The 22,381-nt window shown below is 36.8% G+C and overlaps 1 protein-coding gene across 1 annotated transcript in view; it reads right to left on the bottom strand.

Annotated features, from left to right (window-relative positions):
- Positions 1-22,381, bottom strand: part of GALNTL6 (polypeptide N-acetylgalactosaminyltransferase like 6) — a 481,223-nt gene that overhangs the window by 270,970 nt on the left and 187,872 nt on the right. The window contains exon 3 of the mRNA XM_075751893.1: positions 14,631-14,769. Coding sequence (XP_075608008.1) covers positions 14,631-14,769 — 139 coding nt within the window. The remainder of the gene's footprint in view (positions 1-14,630; positions 14,770-22,381) is intronic.

The raw sequence follows: 22,381 nt of genomic DNA, 5'->3' as shown, positions 1-22,381 counted from the left end.
GAAGTGTTCCTTCAACACTAGTTCATTATCAAAAATTCTGTAGAGTGCATTTAGAGAGATGCTGACATAAAGTTTGATCATAGCTTCAAACCAGCCTTGCTTTATCATTTATGCTGGTTCCAAGGTTCTAACATACCTCTTAATAAATATTTTATTTTTCAGCCACCATAAAGTCTTTCTTTCAAGGCTACCTGCTTTCTGCTCTCACCAAAATATTCCTAACATGATAACAGTGTTTTAAGAACTCCTAAGCAAAATACAGACCCTGATTTCAATATGTCTTCTCTCTAAAATTAATGTGGTTAACAGCTCCACTACCCTATGGAATAAATGTTTTAAAAGTGAGATTCTTGATTCTCCAAAGAAATGAGAAATTATAATTCAAGGGGCTTTTATATTTCCTGAAGAATGTAATCTGACCAAAATTTATTAAAATAAAAAATAAAGTACTTGCACACAAGAACTCCAATTGCCAGCCTCCATCTGAAGACACTGCAACTTACTTGCACACTTTAAATGAATGTAGGCACTATGCGGACAGAAAGTGTTATTCAGGTAGTTTGAATGGCAGAATCACAGAACTGTAGGGGTTGGAAGGGACCTCTAGAGATCATTCAGATGTCCAACCCCCCTGCTAAAGCAGGATCACCTAGAGCATGTTGCACAGGATCATGTCCAGGTGGGTTTTGAGTATCTCCAGAGAAGAAGACTCCACAACCGTTCTGGGCAGCCTGTTCCAGTGCTCGGTCACCCTCAGAGTAAAGAAGCTTTTTCTCATGTACAAATGGAACCTCCTGTGTTCCAGTTTGTGCCCTTGTCCTGTCACTGAACACCACTGAGAAGAGTCTGGCCCCTTCCTCTTGACATGAGTCCTTTAAATATTTATAAGCACTGATGGGATCCCCTCTCAGTCTTCTCTTCTCCAGACTAAACAGACCCAGCTCTCTCAGCCTTTCCTCATAAGAGAGATGCTCCAGTCCCCTAATCATCCTCGTAGCCCTCTGCTGGACTCTCTCCAGCAGGTCCCTGTCTGTCTTGAACTGGGGAGCCCAGAACTGGACACAGAACTCCAGATGTGGCCTCACCAGGGCAGAGCAGAGGGGGAGGATAACCTCCCTTGACCTGCTGGACATGGTCTTCTTAATGCACCCCAGGATACCATTGGCCTTCTTGGCCACAAGGGCACATTGCTGGCTCATGGGAATAAAGTGTCCAAAGAACACATTGAGTTTCATTAAGGCTTGGAATACTGCCAAATCCACAAAGGTCTGAAAATAAATTCTAAAATCAATATTCAAAAAAGGTTAGTAGATTTAAAACAGACAGGCATTTCAGCCAGTTTCAGTCAAGTAAGGGTTTGCTTCAAGATCTAACTCAACATAGAAAAGATTGTAACATAGTTGATGTCAATCAACATTACTTTATGCTATCCTTTTCGTTATCAAATCATAGTACATCTGATAAAGGCAAATACATTACTGCAGAGCTTTAGTATCACATTACATTCTGATTAAGCAATTAAGAAAATAAAAAAAAATCAGTGGGGAATTGAAAACACAGTGCACTACTAGGTCTTTCAAAATAATTTTGAATAGTAAGGTATCATTCACTATTTTTAGTTTGTTTCCATAAGGATCAGATTTTGCCCTAGTGGCATTTTCATCTGGATTAACTTTTAAAATAACATGAGAATTTTGCAGGAAAGAGATTGATTCAAATGGTAAATGAAGATGAAGACTGGTTATTTGACTCAGACAACTCGGTTCTGTATATGTTGCAAAATGGGTCATTTTAATTAAATGTATGTTAGTATAAACATACTCAAAGTCTCAGAAGAAAAACCTCCTATGAAATTTGATAATTTTGCCGATGGGATTGAGGGCAGAAAACTAAATCAGTCTACCTGAAATTAGTACACCAAATGGATTTTTTGCTTCAGCTTTGATCACAATAATTTCCATGAAAGTGTTCTCAGTAATCAGTCCTGGCTATGTATGTATACTCAACATCATGCCCATACCAATAAGAGGATAAATATTTAAGGATGCTAAGAGCACATTATTTGACAAGTCTTCCACTATTTTCATTATATTTTTCCTCACTTTCATCCTTACCTCCATACTTGTGTTTCCTCAGATAACCAAATAGCTCAGTAGAATTTTTAATGTTTAATGTTTGAGGTAGCATTCATTCATTTTGCTCAGAAACACATCAAGTTCTGCTTGAGGTACAGCTCCCTATAAGTGAAAATGCTAAAAACCTCACACTACCTCTTCCTCAGCTTCCTTTGTTTAGTTACACGACTAATGCAGCCTCCTCATCGATGGTTGGCAAGTGACCATTTACAGAACTGGAGGCTTAATTGTTCAATGTTTCATGCTGTCTTCCCCACAGTATTCTGAGAGATCCTGATCAGTCGTCTTAGCTCACACAGACACTCGTATCTCCAGGTATATGCCTAGACATCAGCATCATCAGCTCCTGGTGTAGTGGAACAGCAGGCACCTGGACATCCTGTGGCACACCCTAACCGAATAGACCCAGGCCTCTAATCTTCTCCAGAGGGTGGATTTGGGATTATTCCTAGCTTTACAGACTGCCAGACCAAGGGGGTGAATTCAAGCAGCTTGCTCATTTCACAGCCAGGACTGGAATCCAGCAATATATGGGAATGTTATGTCTTGTTCTTACACTGTGCAGTCTCATCATACTTGTGTAACATGCAGAATCTTAAAAGACTTGACAGAAGATTTTTCTGTGATTAGGACTGTTTTGTCTATACTCGAGATTAATCATCTTCAGTTAATCTCACAGAACCTCTTCCCAATACCTTCCTGGAGGCAGGGACTCCATCTTACTAATGACTTGCACAGCAACAACATTTTGATCTTGGTTGTGGTTTCCAGCTACTATGTAGGAGTATTTGTATCCAACATGCACACTGTACTGACATGCCTATTCTCTTTCCTCCTGATAGGAGTCTGAAGATACAACTAATACATAAGTTACTCCTAAGGATATCTCCTCCATCCCTAAACACACATGGACAGAGTAACTGCTTTCACTCAGTCAGAAAAGATCACACAGAAGAAGGGAAAAAACTAGTTTACCATTACTCCATAGGGCCAGTTAGCTATTAAACCAAAATTATTTGCTTCTGCAGTATAATCCTATTGCATTCTGGTACTGTTATAAAGGCAAACTGGGAAGTGGAAGTCCATTGTGTTCTCTAGGAAGTTTTTTTTTTCTAAATTTAAAGAAAGTGTGTAGTTCAATTTTTTGTATGTTTAAACTATGCACTTGCCCTAGACACTTAAAAATGCAGAACTTTCCAGACAGAGTTCAGTCAAATAATAACTAGTCTTTTGGTTGTGCTTTTCAAAATGAGTAAGAGGCTGCCCTCAAAAGAGATTATTTCAAGACCTTGGAAAGTAAGGTAATTTATTTCCAAAGTGTAGTATTCAAATGCCTGAATCAACAAGTTGGAAGGGGATAATGGGGTGAAGAAACAACCACACATATCTAGGACTCATGGCAGGAATACTATTCAAGGGGGAGAAGAACCTCATGATTGGAACTGGAAAAGTGCTTCTACTCAGCATAAGTATTTTCTGCTTTACCTTAACAGAATACTACAGACTGACCTTAATAAAGTACTATAAATTCTTTCCTAAAGATATGTCTTTTCTCGCATTTAAACATCACATATTTCAGTGGAGCACACCAGCACTTATTCATGCAACAATGCTGAATAATAGATTCAGTAGCTAGGGTTACAAGAACGACAATCTCTTAGCATAAATGTTAATAGATTTCTGCAAACTTACTCTTTAATAAACTCTTAAATCTCAGATTAATTTCTGGGTTAAATCCAAAAATGATATACAAATGTCTTGGTAGAAATACCTAGGAAGAAAATAACCATGATAAGCAAGTGTCATCCTGCTAGGTAAGTAGCTCACACCTGTATTTTCTTACTGAAGCATTCAGAACAAAGCGAGTTTAGAAGAGGAGAACAGGCAAGGAGACCCTCACACAAATCCTCAGAATTATGAAAAAATACTAGCAATTTGGACTTTGCCAGGAAAATATTTTATAGACACAAACACTCCTTATGTCTATATGATAAAATTGGCACCAAACGATGAATTTGCTGATGAATCAGCCACAATGACATTTACAAGATTATTCTTATAAGTCAAAAGTTATGAACCTTGAATTATGCTTTCAAATATTGCTATCCTTGATCAATCTTGTCCTTCTTTCCATTATAAGCTTTCTTTCCATGATATTTCAGAACTTAAAATCTGATATTTCTTATCAAAGTATAATACTTCATCATTAAATTTGTCCCTTGGAGACTTTCAGATGAGTTTTTTTAAAAACAGAGGACCTCTCTACCAGGGCATGAGCTGTTTCCAAACTCATTTTCAAAGGAGTAAGTACTTCACTATCTCCAGCCAAAGAATTTCCTTCCTCTCTCCCTTCCATTATTAGATACATTACTATGCACTAATCTTATGTATAATTCAATTATGTAGTTTATTATTGTTTTAAAAATTTGAACTCTGAAAGCTACACAACACCATTTATTATACACACCTACCACAGTCACCAGAAAATGGCTACTACGAAATCAAAGTTCTTTACAAAAAGGTAAGGTAGAATTTATTGCAAATAATTTGTATAGTGAAAAACGTTAAATATACATAACTGATAAAGTGGAACTTTCTACCAGCTTTGTATTTGGCATGCTGCTCTTACACTTTGTTATTGTAGCTGCTCATTTGGCTCCAGGAGTTAAAGGCTTATTCATAAAAACGATACACTGTCACACCTTCTAATGTGCTTTAGAACTCTTAATACTGATTTAGTCATTCCTTATTCCAGATACAGAATTCTGCCGGCTTGAAACAAGAATCAAAAGAGTTTCTGAATAAAACACTTTTTAAAAAGTCACTTTCAAAGGTGCAGGAAGACTTTTAGAAGGTTAAAAGAATAGTAAGAGGTTCCTCTATTCCAGAAATGCTAACCTGCCTAAGGAAGAAAAAAAAATAAAAATCACAGAAACACCTGGAAGCTATTTGTAGCAGGCACTAATAAAATACAACTTGAAAAGAGGACCACTCATAAAAAGAGAGGTAGTGAAAAAGTGTTACAATTACACTTCTTTCTTATTCACTACTGAGAGTCCTAAGACTACTACAATTTCATTTTGTAGGTTAGCCTACTCTACAAGACAGAAATAAAGAATAGCATCCTTTTACTTGAAGGTATAGGCATAGTTTTATTTAATTCCCTGATGAGCTTATAAGTAGGGAAAAAAGTCCTAAAGCATCATACTAGCTTAAGAAAAGATGCAGAACTGCAAAATTATCCATCTTTACAGCTTCTCTGTTAAAAGAAACAACCAGAAGTCTACTACCTCTGTAGAAGAGCAAATGAAAGAAAATGGGCTTCTAAAATGACGAGAAAGGAGAGCAGGGCTAGCACCATTTCAGCCACTTTACAGCAAAAGCCGATTCATAAAAGCAGCAATTTGTTTGACCCCGTGGATATAACAACAACAATATTTTATGCACATTAAGGCATGCCAATAGCAATGCCTTGGCCAGTTACCAAGCTCTATGCCTTCTAGACACATCAACAACCTTGTAAACTGCCTTTTCTGATAGATAATAGCACAGGAGAAGTTAAATGTCTTGCAGACATCCCTTTGCTGCATTTAGGAAGCAAGGTAGCAGCGTACTATGGCAGTTACTGGATCATAAAAGTAGCCCTTCTCCAATTTTCTCCTCTTACAGGAAATGCCAGAGAAAGTTAGAGCAAAACAGAAGGAGATTTTCAACCTTTTTTTTCCCCCACTGGCTTTGTTAGCACACGCTTTCTTAGCTGAGCTGCTTTTTCAGATCTGACCTTTTCTTTCCCTTTATTAAAGGAACTACAGCACCCACTGGGCTCCCAGCTACTGACAAGCCCTCTACAAAGCTACCAGGACAAAACATTTCCCAGTGAAGATTTACATAGTAATTGTCTTAGCATGTCAAAGTATTCAATTTACAGCAACAAGCTTCAGTCACACTGTGTTTCTGTTCCAATCTAGCCTTGTCAACTGAGCCTGATAAAATAGTGATAACTAGTAATTTCTGCTGCCATTTGACAAGGCTGTAAAATTAGCTTGGGTGTGAGCTGATGGAGGGGAAAGCAATCTTTATTTTCACAGTGGCTTACAGCTGGGAAGCAAGCAGGCATTACTGGGTACAGGCCTCAATAAATGTCACAACACTTTTCCCAACTAGAACAAATAAACCTTCTCCAAAACATTATTGCTATTTTCATTGGGGGGGGGGAAGAAGAGAAAGATTAAACTTTACAGTAGAAATAGTTTGCATTATTGCTATTAAATGCACTAACAAACGACATGTCTTGGCAAGTAAGTAGGCAAAGCCCTGTGTTCCTTTGTAGGTTTCCCTCAGTATGGACTTCATCAAAGTTGATAGAGCTGAATTATGTGCTTGATACTTTATCTCAAATTGCACCATTTTGGTCTGTCATGGACAATTTCTCCAGCAGCACTGCATGTCTTCAAAGAAATCAAAGTCAGTGAGTTTGCCTCACTTCATCCTTGCAAACAAAAAGGTTTCTCTAAGCAAGAGAAGAACATCAGGGGCAGATAAGCCTTATGACACAAAGCACATGTATGTTTGCAAAGCTTTGTTTTACAAGATAGTGAGGTATAAAACCATCATCACTCATGGAAAGATCTTACAAAAATGAAATAAAATTTGAAAAAAAATCACTCTTTAACATGCTTTAAGAAACTTATCTACTCATCCATATGTATTAAATCTAGGCTTGGGGGAAAAAAAAAAAGAACATGTATAGTAATTTTATATCATCTCAAAATCCCTCACAAGCAAGCTTAGATCAGCAGGCATCTTAGTACTATAATTATATTTCAGCTTAAACCTTGCACTTTATTACCTATGAATTTCAAAATATCAGCAAGCAGCCAAATTTATGTAATATATACATATAGACACATCACCAAACAATTTTTTTTTTTTTTGAGAGGGAAGATTACAGAACTATCAAGGTACTCAAAATCCATTCATTCACACCAAGTACACTTATCTGACTGCCTCTCAAAAGTCAGGCAGACCTTAACATGATCAATAAAAAAAGGCTCTATTTTGAGTCTAGGTCCATTTTCCTGGCTGAAGGAGAAGAAACAGGATTTTTGTCATCTTAAAGTGCGTTTTAAACATGCTACTTCAGGAACAAACCAACCTGTGATGTTCAACTACCCTTTAACTTCTGTTTCAGAAATCCTAATTATTCTTTTACCACTTGCCCTTACATTCCAAAGCAATCCCGTAGGCTTCTAGGAACCCTCTGGCATATCAGCCACTCCTCCCAGTTTTGTGCCAGTCCTCATGAACCTCTCTCAATTGCCATGGTCATTCAAAGATAGTTGAGAGTGGCCCCAAAATGACAGCAGTTAGAATCATAGAATGGTTTGGGTTGGAAGGGACCTTAAAGATCATCTAGTTCCTTCAGCATTCATGGGTACATCCCATCAGGGCCCATGGGCTTACTCTGTCCAGTTTGCTTCAGTATTTTAAGATATTCCTTCCATGATCTACCTATACCTCTCCTCCACTGCCTTTCACAGCAATATGTGACCAGGCTCACACCTCTCTCTCAACATCATCTCCCACACTCAATATAGAGATAAAATATTGGGCAAGATATTACTAGGTCTGACCAGGGTCTATAACATGAAAATCCCAGTTGGTAGACATGGGAGCAAACTCTGTGAAAGTGCTGCTGTCAGGCCTCACGGACCACAGGTCCTGGCACGATCAGTAAGTCCTCATGCCTGCTACCACACCTCGTGGCCAGTGCAGCCTTTGGAAAATTAGAGCTTGATAAGGTTACTCATAATCAAACCAGGCAAAATAGAAAGAAGTTGCTTTTTCATTCCAGCCTTGCTGCACATTTGCTGTCCTTATTACATGAGATATAACAGCTAATTCTGTTGCCAGTGAGAATGTACTGCTGGCACTTGCCATGTTTTGTTAATATTAGAGCTGAAATTTCATTTGCCTGGAAGTATGCAGTCTTATGCAAATTCACATTAGATACATACCTAATCGTATGAAAAAAATGCTGGGAAAGGAAGCAAGAATAGATTTCTAAGAAAAAGGAAGCTATACTGAAGCTTTTCATAAAACTATTATATTAACAGCATACAACATCATCACTTTCACCTGTGAACTGCAAAGGTACAGATCCCTGGAATATTTCACACTTCACACAGATCTTAGTGAAGTTACTATTAACTTTCCAATTTTAGTATTGTATTATTTGAGAGTTAAACATTCTAGCTTTAACCATTGCCAAATGCTAAGAGACTTGGCTATCCCAGATGCACAGAACTGGCTAGAAGGTAAATATCCTTCAGTATTCCTGTCCCTATTAAGTTTAGATTTCACAGTTACGTCTACTGCAGCTTGCTATTTTCTCAGCAGCACGGGAGGCTTTACCGGATTCTAGGTAACATGCAAGGCATCTGAACACACACGAAATACTCTCCTCCACTTGTACAAACAACTTATTTCTTTTATCAAATTCTTTTCAGTAAACAGAAACAGACCCATCAGGCTTGGATGCTCTTCACTGGCCTTTTAAGCACCGCAGCCTGTTCCTCACCAAAGGACGAGAGGGGAATCATCAATCTTCAGCCACATTTTAGCTGTTGTTGCCATAAAAAGAGACGCACAAAGCACCCAGAAAGCACTTGGGAATTATTCCATGTTATTTGTTACTATCAATGCATATCTTGCAGAGGAACTGACAGCAGGCGTGACTGAGACAGAAGGCCACAAGTTTTCTTGAGTATAAAATATTCCTGATCTTGTTTTGAGGAGCTGCACTTTGAACAAGATGCCCTGAAGCAAATGCAGAGAACAATCTGGTGAGGCTTGGAAATGGGGACATTGCCTACAATGTTTTAGACTGCATGACTTTCCACCTTCACTACATTATTCCATAACTACACAAAATGCTTTGAAAAGCAGTCAGAGTAATAACATCCAGCTTTTTCACTACCCCACTAGAAGCACAATTTGGGTTTAGCCAGTAGCTCTGTGGCCAGATGAGGTTAAGGTAATTCCGGTAAACAGCGGTACGAAGCAATGCAGCATGTATGTGTGTAAGAAGACATTTCTGATTTCCCAGAGTGAATGAGAACTAGAAAGAAGCCTCCTACTCTCCTAATTTCTTCCAACATATAATCAAAAATTGAATAGAAGATTGATCCAAAGAACAAATTACTTCCATGAACCTTATTACATTTTGTGAAGTTCAGCATACTTAAATTAGATTAAATAATTTTCTTTTAGTGTCCTGAAGTAGGACAACCTAAGCCTACCTTTAAGATCATAGATTCCAATGAATTCCCTAGAATTCCATCTTGGAGTACTGCATTAAAGATGGATTTTTAAATTTTATTTTTAAGGAAATATACATAGCTTAAAATGTGACAAATGCACTGTATTTATAAAAAGAAAGTAATTAAATACATTCAATGCAATAACTGAAAAATGTTTAGAGGATTCAGATCCTAACTAGTGCATGACTATACAACTATAATATTTATATAATATATACCTTTCCCATGTGAGTCTAGTAATCCTAGTCTTTCTGCAAAATTTACTTAAACATAATTAAGGATTAACAGTAACTCTGCAACTATTCCAAAGACACACAAAAATACTGAGCCAAACAAACTCCTCCCTTCCCCCTGCCCCAAGAAATCCCATCACATATTCATTTTAGCCTCTTTTTAAAAATACAAGGGACAGCAACCACACTGCATTCAAATATTTTGAGAGAGAACCATTCAGGCATTCTCTCAGCTTCTGCTACTGATAAGGAGGAAGAGCTGAGAATTTCAGTTACGCAGAACAGGTAGAGTGAAATTTGCTTTTTTTATTATTAAAAAGAATCTCATTAATGTTCAGGACACAGAAGATCTCACAGCTGTTAGCTAAACACCAGTATTTCTTTGACTATGAAAACATATTTCTTCTGAAGGTCTGTGACAAAATTAACGTGTAAGAAAATGAGCATAGTTCAGACTTCCGAAAAGGAACACTGCTGGCAGTGACAGCGAAGGGTCACCACTTCGCACAGCAACAGCAAGACCAGCAGTCAACACTTGGAAACACTAACTCCAGCCCATATGGGTTAAAAACCAGACATCACAAAAATCAGGTTGGGTATCCTTCATGTACAATAGGAACATTAAGAATTTCAGTACAAAATTAATCTATCTATGCCTAGGGAAACCTAAAAAGGATGGGATTTCTTGTGATAGGTTATTCAGGTGAGACAACAAGGATTTGGGCATCTGATCTGTGACTACACAAGTTACAAACAATTAATCTGCAAACTGTAAATAAAAGGAGACCTGCTGTTGAAATCAAGCTGTACAAATATACCAAACCCAAAGATTTTAAATGATAATGCTCACAACTTTATCGGTATCAGGAATTAACTTGAATTCCTTGATTCAAGAATGAAAAGCTAAAAAAATTGGGATGTTCCAGTTTAAAAGGACTTACGAGTTTGAAACAGGATATACCACAAAATTTATATTCACTGTTCAGAGTAGATGATTACAATCATTCCCCCAAGCCTCATTAAAATCACATTTTGAACGCTATTCAAACTGTGAATCAGATTCAGTTTTGTTTGTTTGAACAAAAAGCTGACATGGATGACAGAATATTTAATAATGTTGAGATTATAAGAATTAATGGTAACTGCTGTATTAAATAATTAGAATAAGTAACATTTGTCTCTCTACAATAGAAAACAATACTGGCAGTATTCTTCGTAGCTTTAGCAAGTTTGTTGTATTCCAGGCTACAGAAGGTGACATGAGGCACAAATTTTTAATATTGGTACAGAACTTCTAACTCTTAAATTGTAATTCCATTGCCAACTTTCAATGCTACCCAAAACTCGTAATGTTGCCTTCCACTTTAGGTGACCAGAACTCTTATTTTTCACAAAATCAGTCCTGAAAACCAATGAACCAAGATGATAATCCTGTTTCAGATTTTTATTTGGAATTAAAGAAAAGTGGGGTTTTGTTGGTGGTGGTGGGTTTTTTTGTTTGGTTGGTTTGTTGGTTTTTTTCTTTTTTAAACTTAAAGCCAGGGGGTGATTGTAGACAAAGAACAGAGAATTAACTAATGTAACGTGGTGACAGCATCTACTGCAAAAAGACTTTTGCATGAGTAGGACAGAAACAAGACATCACAGACCACTCAGAAATGGAAAAAGTGTCCTTCAAGTGTAGCTAAGAGACAGAATAAACCATGGGAGATATTAGAGGGATGCAACAGAATCATATTAAGGACACAGGGAAGTTGTTATGTCAGCCTTAAAGAAGAAGTTAGCAGTTTCATTTCTCTAGGGATTTTTACAGCACATACATTTTAGTGTCTTAAAAAGGAAAGAAGCATCAATCTGAATACATCCTGCTGAAGTGCTTTAAATATTACACATAAAGAAAAAAAACCAAATCATAACAAAATTGAAAAATTGAATTTCTCAGAGCTCAATCATCTAAGCATTTATTTAGTTCCACCCATCCCCCTCCCAGAAGATGTATCTTGCAAATCCTGAGCCCAACTGCCAAAAAACCCAAGAAGGAGAAAGTTCATTTGGATTAAAAAAAGCAAGTTTTGGTTATCTGCTAACTTTGCACGTTTCCCAGAAAACCACACACTCAGAAGTGGGACTTGAGATTTCTTTGGTCTAAGACTTAAGAATAAAATATTTTCGATGAAGTTATCTCAGAGATGTGTAGAAACTACTGGCATTGCTTTTTCAATTTAAGCAACTTTTCATCCAAACTACAGGATTCACCACTCGGTTTTCATTGTAATTGAAGGTTCATTTTGTGAATTTTCTCTACTGATGGCAATAAAACCATTCTATTTGGTTCTTTAAAACAAATCCTAGACAATGTTTTCAGGAAGTTAGTATTCGGCACAGACAAGCCCCTATGTAAATGGTATACACTAAATAGAGAAAAAAAATCAAAAACTCAAAGTCTGTAATAATAGTATCCCCCACAAATATGCGAAAGACAACAGTTAAAGGCTGAAGGGCATTTAGAAGCTCTACAAAGCAAGAGCCCTTTGTAATACTCAGAAGCTCACAAAACTAGATCTTGCCTCCTATACCTCACTTGAATTACCTACTCTAATTTTATTTCAATAAGAATATCCTTTTCTGGCATAGAAGTTATACATTTTTCCAAGGAGTTTCTCAGAAAACAACCATATGAGGTATGAAGTGCTTCACTTTTCACACATGCTTCTGAAGAGAGGATGCATTTCCAAAACCGAAGTGCAGTTTGAGACTGGCCTGCACCATATTTAACAGACAGCAGCTGAGAGATGGATTTGTTTCTGACAGTAGCTCAGAAAGCATTATCAGACTTCCATTTGTCCTGGAAGTTCAAGACATAGACTTGCTTCAAGGTGTAACCATCAGAAGTATAAAGCCTAGCTTTGTCTCCTTAATCAGTGTACTACTTAGTAAGCAAGTTTAGTGCAAGAACATTTTTTATCTTTACATTTAGAAAATACAGACAACTCACGGACTACTTGTGTTAAAAGCATTTAGCACGAGGAAGGCTAGAAGAACATGATGCCAGTCAGTTCACCCAGGACATTACCAAAACATAAGACTTCACTGAAAGTCATAGGAACCTAGCTGAATTAGAACGTGAAAGTGATGCACATACCTAAGGATTCAAGTTTCCCAAATGAGATACTTAGGTGAAAGTCACTAAAAGATTGGTGCAGGGGGAAGGGGGTAGAGAAAGGCTGGTTTAGGATTGACTTGTTCCTAATATGTCACTTCTGACAACACATCACTCATGTTGCTTCTGGGGACATGCACGGAAATGTCATTGACTGTGCAGACAACAAATGGCCAGAAGACCAACTTACAAAAACATGAAGGGAGGATAAACATGTCAGCTTCCTTTCATATTTAGTAATTGTCCTCTGCGGTTTTGCTAATAGAGAAGGATGCTTGATGAACATATTTATTATGCCAACAATATAATTTAACACAGCTTTGATGCTGTACATTAGAACTCAAACTTCCTGGAAGCTCTCTTTACGTAAATAATTTCAGGTAATTTGGCATAGTAGAAAGCAAAGTATATAAAACATGTAGCTTTTTTAATAAGTTATTTCTTTTGACTTAATTTGTATATATATAGTATTGTTTGCATAGAATTAGCAGATAAACAGTGTTTTCTCAAAACAGTGCAACATGGCAATTAAATAAGAAACACCTCCAACAAAAGATACTTTTTAATTTTTTTTTGTTCATTCTTCCACTGTGAATGACTTTTTAAAATCTTACTATGTGTTTATATTTGAATTTGAAAGGAACAGTTTCAAATTTGATGGAACAATAAGTGTTAGTTGCTATAATATTTCTCTTCCTCCTCCACCTAGAACTTCTGTCAAGCTCTTAAGTTGTGTTAAGTTCTCTGAAGAATTTCAAAATAATTCACACAGCAAAATTGTATAGGTTAACAAGTAAGTAGATGTCTTAAAATTCCCTGTATTATATGATGTTTCAGGTTATCCAAAGGAAAATATAAACCTAGTCATGGAGACAATTAGTTTTGTCACACTCCTGTATCTTTTCCCCCATACACTAATCGCATAACACCCAATTAAAAGAGGGGAAAACACCATGTAAAGAGACAAACCAAATCACGTCTCCCTTTAGAGCTCAGAATGACTCTAGAGGACTAGAGCCTGAAGCCTAGAAAGGCATAAATGCCCTTTCCTGTTACAGATGGAAAGTTTTACTCTTTGTGTAAGTGAGCCAAAAATTACAGAACGTGAAAACAAAGTTATGTTTGCTGAGAACTGCATGATCATTTTTAGCTCACTGGTTATTTTCCAGAATAATCTTTATCAATTTCTCTGTAGGATATTACTGCTATTAAGGAACAATACCGTCATTCAACTCCCCCAGATTCTGCATATACATTTCATCATAGCTCGTTCTGCTCTTACGTGATTCTACGCTGTGTAAGGAAATTGTACTATCAGCACCTGATAAGCTGTAGCTATTGGATTGCATTCACTTTTTATGTAACCAAATCAAAAGAAACATTTTGGTCCAAACATTGGGATGAAAATGTTATGCAACTTGTCACCCTGCCCCCCAGCCCAAAGATCTGCAGCTATTATCAAATGAGAACCTCAAAACCAATGTGAAATCTTATTTATCATTGCCTAACAAATCTCTACCCAGAAACGCCATGAAAATAATTCTGTAATTAAAAGAGGCTTTCTATAGTCTTAAACATGTTACTAATAAGATGACAGGTCAGTTTAAAAGACAGCTAGAGCAAATAATTTAACAATGGCGATAAATTTTCCATTTCCTATTTAATAAAATGGTCACTTTTTGTTGGCTGAGGGTTCATGCTTGACCTTCCAAGAAAACAGATTAGAGGTATACAAAGATAAAAACTTAAAATCAAACAGTCCAGGAAACAATTTACGTACTTAGGGTGTCGGATGTCTGGCAGGGATCGCTCCAGTGCTATATTGTTGCTAACAAATATGTTGAAGCCATTTTCCCTATAAGCAGAATCATCATGGTCTTCCTCTGTAAGAGGGTACGGCTTTCCATGTTCACCTTTCCCTACAACGAAACAAAACAATTATTTGCCTCAAACTGACAGCACAGAATGGACTACAAAGACAAAAATAAGTTAGACTGAACTTCAGTTAGTACATTGGGTCTGGAACATCTCTAAGTAATTTCTTGCAATGTCTTCAGTGACACTCCTGATACTTCCAATACAAAAATACAAAGCAGGTGCAAAGCATGGGACTCAGAAGTCCCTTTAAATTCACCCAGTTCGTCTAGCTTCCCTTCTTTCCAGAGACATGATCAGCTTGAAACCATTTATACATAAAATCTGAATTGTAAATTAAGTTAAATAAGACCATTTTGCATCAGAATCAAGTTTTGATGGCAAAATTGTGATCAGTTCCAGCAATACTCCTTTTGACTGATACAGGGAACCTAATTCCTCAGTTACTCTGCATTTTAGCAGGTAAAGCACTCTTCCCCGCCACACGCCTTTTCCAAAGCCAACTTTAGCATTGAAGCTTAGGGTGTCCGGCTTTCCAGAACAAATGGTAAGGAAACCAAATGTTTTGCCCTCGGCTCCTTGAACACCCTTGCACTCCAAGGGACGAGCCAGATGTACTCAGTGCTTCTAATGTCTCAGCATTGTTGATTTGGTTTCAGAAACCGGTCACTTCGGTTCCCTAAAGAAATCATCTGCTTGTTCCCTGGCAGAGCACAGACTTTCTATTCCCAAGTTAATTTTCATCATCAGTCACTTGGCTTGCTTAGTACCTACCTCAGGCAACTATACCTCTATCTCTTCCAGTCAGAGAGCAGAGAACAAACAAAAACACTTCAAAGAAAATCAGAACATGATAAGCCTTCACTTCTCCTCAACTATTTTTATCCTTCTCATTCTTGCAGAGAATGAACTCTTCGAAGTTTCTAAGCCCTTCATGCCTACTCAGGTTCTCAAGAAGATACACTTTCTTCTGCATCTAATTGATCAGCTTATAAGCTCTCTGTCCCTCTCCCTCCAGGCCCACTCATAAGAAAATACCTTCTTTTACCTGAGCTATTTTAGAGAAATTAATCAACTTCCCAGCTGGATTTGATAAGTGGCCAAGGCCACCTGATCCTCAGCTAATCAGGAGCAGCTGCAGGAGGGGATGAAGAGGAAAGCAACTGCTAGCTGAGGGAAACATCCAGTGGTATCCTTAAAGCCCCCAAGCCTTTGTCAATGCCCTATTTCATATTGCACACACATAAAACATTAAAAACATAGAAAATGCAATTAAAGGAGCTGTAGTTACTCAATTTTACAATTTTTTGCAGATAAATGAATCATTTTTTTATTCCAAATGTTGTGCATATAATTACAATTTAATTTGAATTCTTAATGAAAATAATTAATGTTACTTACAAGGGAAAAAGTTAGTTTGCATTATGAAACACACTTTGTTTACACTATTTCATTACTAACAGTACCTTGTCATTTTTATTTTCAAACATCCCCCAATGCGCATAACACACTCTAACATAATATAAAATCTGAGACTAAGATTCTATGTGAATTTTTATGATTTTATACTAAATATAGGGAGGAACTGTAATATAAAAGAAGCAGCTGATGAGTCAGAGTACCACTCAAAATTCAATAGTTCAATTATATCAAACCTGTTTCATAACACAGTAACAATAAGCTGATGTCATTCAACTCCTAGGATAAAGAAATTGTAGCCACTGTCTTCCAGCACGTGTAGATGTGGTGCTTAGGGACGTGGTTTAGTGGTGGACTCGGCAGTGCTAGGTTAATGGTTGGGCTTGATCTTAGAGGTCTTTTCGAGCCTAAATGATTCTATATGCTAAATAGACCCAAACTAACTATTTTGGTTTCAGTAAGAGATTTATCCAGGTAGTTACTAATATAATGGAAATTCCGGAATAAATGACCTATACTATAAGATGTTTTTACAATATAATTTTCTGTATATTCCAGCTATTCACCCTGTATGAAGAAAGGTGGATTCTTTATTTTGCTTTTCTTAAAGGAGCCCATTTGCCTGTTCAGGAGATGAATATTTTTCATAGTACTACATGTTCTTCATATCATCTCCTGCTAGGGAAACTTAAATACTTTTAAAGTGAATTCTTCCACTCTTCTTCACTGAATATGGAACACTCTCACTGTGCATCAGCCAAAAGAATGGATATCGTGGTTGTTATCTAGAGGAACTCAGGAACAGGCTGAACTTTCTCATATTGTGCTGCAGAAATATTTGACCATTTGCAGTACACAAATTGCTTTCGTGCTTATACAGTAAGTTGGGCCATGAGGTGCACTGTAAGTAAGTTGTGAAGCATCACTCCTTCCTAACACTATATTAAGATATGCACCTAGAGTATTAACACAGGCTTGTGGGCTTTTATGAATCCCGTGGATATTTCTCCCAGTGTTCTTGTTTGTTTGCTCTCTCACCCTGCAACTCGGCCTGATTACCTAGGGATCAGGTGGTCATCTACCACAGCCAGCTGAAAGCAGTTGACTAATTTCTCAAAAAGAGACCATTTCTTATGATTAACCTTGGAAGAAGAGAAACAGAGAGCTTAGAAGATAAGCATTAAAAAAAATGAAGTACAACTTTTGGATAATCAGTAGGCCTGATGAGTTCCCTTTGTACAGAAAATTGTCATGTATGAGTCTTCTCAGCATTACAAATTATCAAAAGCACATTAAAACTCTCTTCTGTCACTGATTTGCTTTCCTAGATGACTGATGGAAATTGCCATCACTGCACACTGTTTTGGAGCTGGAGTATCTAGAAGTTTACCTAAAATACCAAGGTGACAAGGGGAAACTTCACAATGCAAGAACTTTAGAATTCTGGTGAAAAGAACATGAAGGAGTTCAATGTCCCATTATTCGCTACAGAAGGCTACTTTATACCCAGTGATAGACTGATATAAGCCCTCCTATACTGTTTGTTCTGCCTGAAGGCAAAATAGCAATTCACAAAGTGTGTCAGGGCTATAAAGTATTGTAGGAAACAGAGAGAGTGAAAAAGCCCGATGGTGAATTTTGATGGGAGCTCACCAAAATGTGATGGATAAAACCAACCCAGCGCTAAGACTTGATACTAACTCTCTCTGAGGCTGATTTACAATTGCAGTGTAAATAACCTCAGAAACTAAGGACAATCAGTTTTAGTTCAGTTACTTGGATTTTGATCTTTCAAGGAAGGGGGAAAGCATCAGAATGACACATACATTCAATCTGGGCCCAAAAATTCCATCAGAATGCTCCATTGCGTGGGAACCCTAACAGCACTGTTTAATTCATACAGTGGTGTCTAACCTTTGTGATTACAGACTTATGACACTGATTTTTAACTCAGTACTCAATGTAAGCAACATTTTGAAAATATGTTTTGTTTTGTTTTGTTTTTTCTTAAAACACCATGATGGAGCTGACATCTCTGCATTGCTTAGTATCATGTTATTGTAGGGTTTTAATACATCATCTCAGAATGCCTCTCCATAGATATTTAGATTAAAAAATGGTAAAGATAGATATTATAGTCATCCAGATAAAGTACTAGCTTGGCCAAATATCAGGTGTTTTATAAGGCTTTTTTAGCCCCACTCAGGAATGCTACTGTCTCCTAGGAAACAATACACTCTATACCTAGCCCTAAAGGTTTTAAGTTTTGTGCTTGACAACTTGTGATAACTGATAGTTCAAGGATACCTCAGTTAAAGCATCTTCTGCTTATATTAAATACCAATACAGCAGAAGGAGAATAAACCCTCTTGTTTAGCAGATGGCATGAAGGGAAGAGGATTAGGGTGAGATGAGAAAATAAAAAAAAAATAAAAAAAAAATCTCTATAGTCAGTGCAAATGTGTAATAGCAGAATAATGGCTTTGGATCAGCCATGTTGGTACAGTTGCCAGGTATGATAATTACAAAGAGAACAGAGGTATTGTTGGCAAAATACATCAGTTGTAAATCAATTTGAACATGCAACAGAAGAGGAGTTCTGCACTATTTCTGTATGCAATGGATAGGGGACCTTGCTTAAAGTTATAAACTACAAAACACATTGCAACAGGTTCTGGTTTCAGGTCTTTTTTTTTTTTTTTCCTTATAATTCAGATGAATATTACTTATAATTCAATAGGCATGGTAAAAAAAATTGGCTCTGCCATATAAGTTAAAGGAAGTTAAGCAATTGCTTGACATCTTAACACAGGAAACTAAGTGGATAAAGAACATAAACCACTCAGTGTCTGTGGGGAAGAACTGTGTACAAATCTGAATTCTTTACTGTTTATACTCACTGCTATTAGTTTACTCAGGCAAGACTTCACAAACACACAAAGTCAAGACTATAATTCACAAAAATATTTAAGCATACCCTTTAATTCAAGCATACAAGCATCTTTTAATCCAATTTGTAATAGGGAATAAGAATTCTCCCTGTGCTAAATGGTTTACTAAATAAAAAGAGTTTATTTTAATACATGAACCAAAAAATAAGTAAGTCTTATTTACAAGGCATCTCATTATTTTGGATGAGATAATTCTGCCTTTTTTTAAAAGTATATGAGGAATTTTGTCTACTACCCCTAAATATTCCATCCAGAATCTAGTACAACATTGTCTGTGCATATCACCTGTAAACTCAGAGCTCACCCTCTCTCATGGAAGTTCTCACGGGGAGAACAGATATCTAATCTTAGCCTAGAGCAATATTTCAATATAGCACTGAATTCCTGTGGGAGGAGAGTGATTGTATTTCTTAGTAAGGGTAGACAGAAGAACACAAATTCAAAATGAATGCAGTCACACATCAGCTTCAAAAAAAAAAAAGTGTAAGAAGTAAAAGGGGAAATAAAGATCATCAGCTGAATAAAAACATTGAGTCAGACATCATCTTCCAGCTTCTTGCCACATAAACTTCTACACAATAACCTTTTATGCTCCCTGATATGGGAGTCAGAGTGCAAGTGGCCAAGTCAGAGAGCAAAAACTGTGTTTAAAGCAATTTGTAGTATCTTTTACATAATTTCTGAATTTCCCTAATGCACAGCTGTGTACAAGTTTGCCATTTTGTGCTATGGAGTTGGACTTCCCATTATTTTGATTAATAACAGATTATCAATTCAGACTGCCATCACATTCTGCTTTTTTAGGAAGTGAATTTCCATTTGAGTGCAAAAAAAATAATATTCTTCCTTATTTTTCCTTATCCTCACAGACAGGATGGTCTGCTAAAATACTGGTTAAATTATCTTGAAGAGAGAGGTGATTGGATAAATGCAGAAAATAGGATTTTTTATAATTTTTTTTTTTTGACAGTATCTGTCTCAGCTTCTTCTGGAGTATCTACACTTGGTGGAGTTCTCATCCAGTCAGTAAATTCTGTATTTTTAAACCTTTAGAAGACACGTGGGCAAACATTTTTTAATCTAAAATTAGTTCAAGAGTCAAGTCAGGGACCTGAGAAAAAAAGGGGAGAAAGGAAGTTATTATATCAAATCACTTTCTCCTTTCATACTAGGGAAGGAACCGCTTGCTTTGAACAAATGCCTTTTGTGGTTTTGCAAGATTATATTCATTTCCACTAAAAAGTGTGAAGATTTTAGGTCAAGAAATGCATGGAGGAATGTTCTTTGCTGACTTGTTATAGAGTGAGAAATTTAAATCTGCACATGCCTTAAATGAAAATAATTGCCTTCCTATCAAACAGGACTATCCAAGTAGTAAAAAGTGTGTGTGTGTGCACGCGCATGTGCATGTGGCTTTTCAGACAGAAAACGAGAACAGATTTCTAACCATAAAAGTAGTGAAACAATCCTGGTAGACAATCCAGGGAATTGTGGAAGCCATATATAGTCAAGAAAGTAATGAATCTGTGTCTCAGTGAGATTATTGATACCACTCTGGTCATATAGTGAGGTTGATCCAACCTTAAATTTCTATGAACTCTATGAGAAAAAGGAGGACTGGGGATAAGTTGCTGGAATTCTATTTTTCTTCAAAGTCAAAGAAACTTGTAGCAGAAACCGAAATATATTTATCACAAGTCTGTTCTACTTTTCACAAACTTCTCAGAGTACCCCACTAATTATACAACTTCATGAGCTCAATTTATAGGAAAGCAATTTATTTGATTTTACATCAATGGAAATTGGATCAAAAGTGCTTTTTTTTTTTTTTTTTTTTGCTACTCTATCTGGTAACAGCTTGGAAAACCTTTGCAGTATGATTTACAATACCTATAATTTATTACATAACTCTGTCAAGGTCTGAGGCAATATAAAAGGCTTTTCCTTAGTATTTCAGACACAGCTGTAATCAAATCTTACTTATGCAATTGGAAACAATAAAAATCCTGTCAAGTAAATACCGAGCAATACATTTTTAAGCAAGAATAAATAATTTCTTTATAAATATAATACTGTTTCAATATCAAACTACTACAGAAAACAATCCAAAATTCACTCCAGTTTTCTGGTAGAAAGTATTCAAATTCCTACTATTTTATTAACCTTCAGATGCCAGTAGCACATACAGGATTTCTTTTCAAGGACCACACAGTTCTCAGTAAGTGGTACGGATATGCCATTGGGAGCAAATATGAAGCCTTGTCCTTTCAGGACTGCTACTACAGTAACATGATGGTCAGCAGGAGAAATATGAACTAAACTGCCTCTCTCTTCAGGAATGGCTTAAAACAAATTGCATAGTTTGGGAGAAAAATTGAGAAAAAGATATAATTTTAAATGTTGTTATGTCACTGCCTGCTTATATCCAGAACTGAAAAAAACCAAACCCCAACAACAGAAAAACAATGAAGAATGTGGTCCTGAAAAAATTTAAGAGAGTACATACATATTGTACTGTAGTTGGATCTTTAGAGTATTGTTTGTTTATCATTCACATGAGATAAAAATGAAAGGAATCTGCTGCTAACATAAAAATGAGGTCTGTACTTACAGGACTGATGTGTTCCCCCATCCCTCAACAAAAAAAAATCCCACACTGGGTAGGAGGTAGATAAAGAAAGAGCATTTCCTGGAGAGGAGAGGGCAGTAGTGCTCCATGTGCTCTTCTTAAAAGCTGAAACAACAGAAACTGCTACCAAAAGACACAGTAGTGAAGCAGAGCAGCTAAAAGAGAAGAGCAGTAACGGTGGTGAGCAGAAGAATGAAACAGCATAGCAAATGGAGCAAGAAACAGCAATGTCTGGTAGAGTGGCAGAAGCCCCAGGTAGCAGCACCAAAGCTGTGGCAACTTGAATTAAGTCTTGTTGCATCGCAGGACTCCACAGTTCCCAAAAGTAAGGAACGTCTTAGTTCAGGAGTGGGGAAAAATCAGCTGGCCTAGCTAATGTCTTGCCAAAGAAGACCGCAAAATTATTATTGCCATACTGAAGGAATTAGCCCTTATATGCTATTTTTTTATCTTTAATAAAATAGTTTGCTGAGTCAATTAATTTGCAAGAAGAAAAAATGACCTCAGTGCTCTTGAGATTAATTCTTGCAGGTATCCAGGCATTTTACTAGATATCACTTTAAACTTCAACCTGACCCTTGCTGTTGGCAGTTGTGTCCTAGCAAAAAAGTGCATTATACAGTTAACAGTTGGCACAATTCACCTCTGCTTATGATA

Source organism: Balearica regulorum, chromosome 4 (assembly GCF_011004875.1).
Source record: "Balearica regulorum gibbericeps isolate bBalReg1 chromosome 4, bBalReg1.pri, whole genome shotgun sequence".
NCBI lineage: Eukaryota > Metazoa > Chordata > Aves > Gruiformes > Gruidae > Balearica > Balearica regulorum.
Note: the sequence above shows the minus strand (reverse complement) of the source record. Positions and strands in the feature narration are given on the sequence as shown.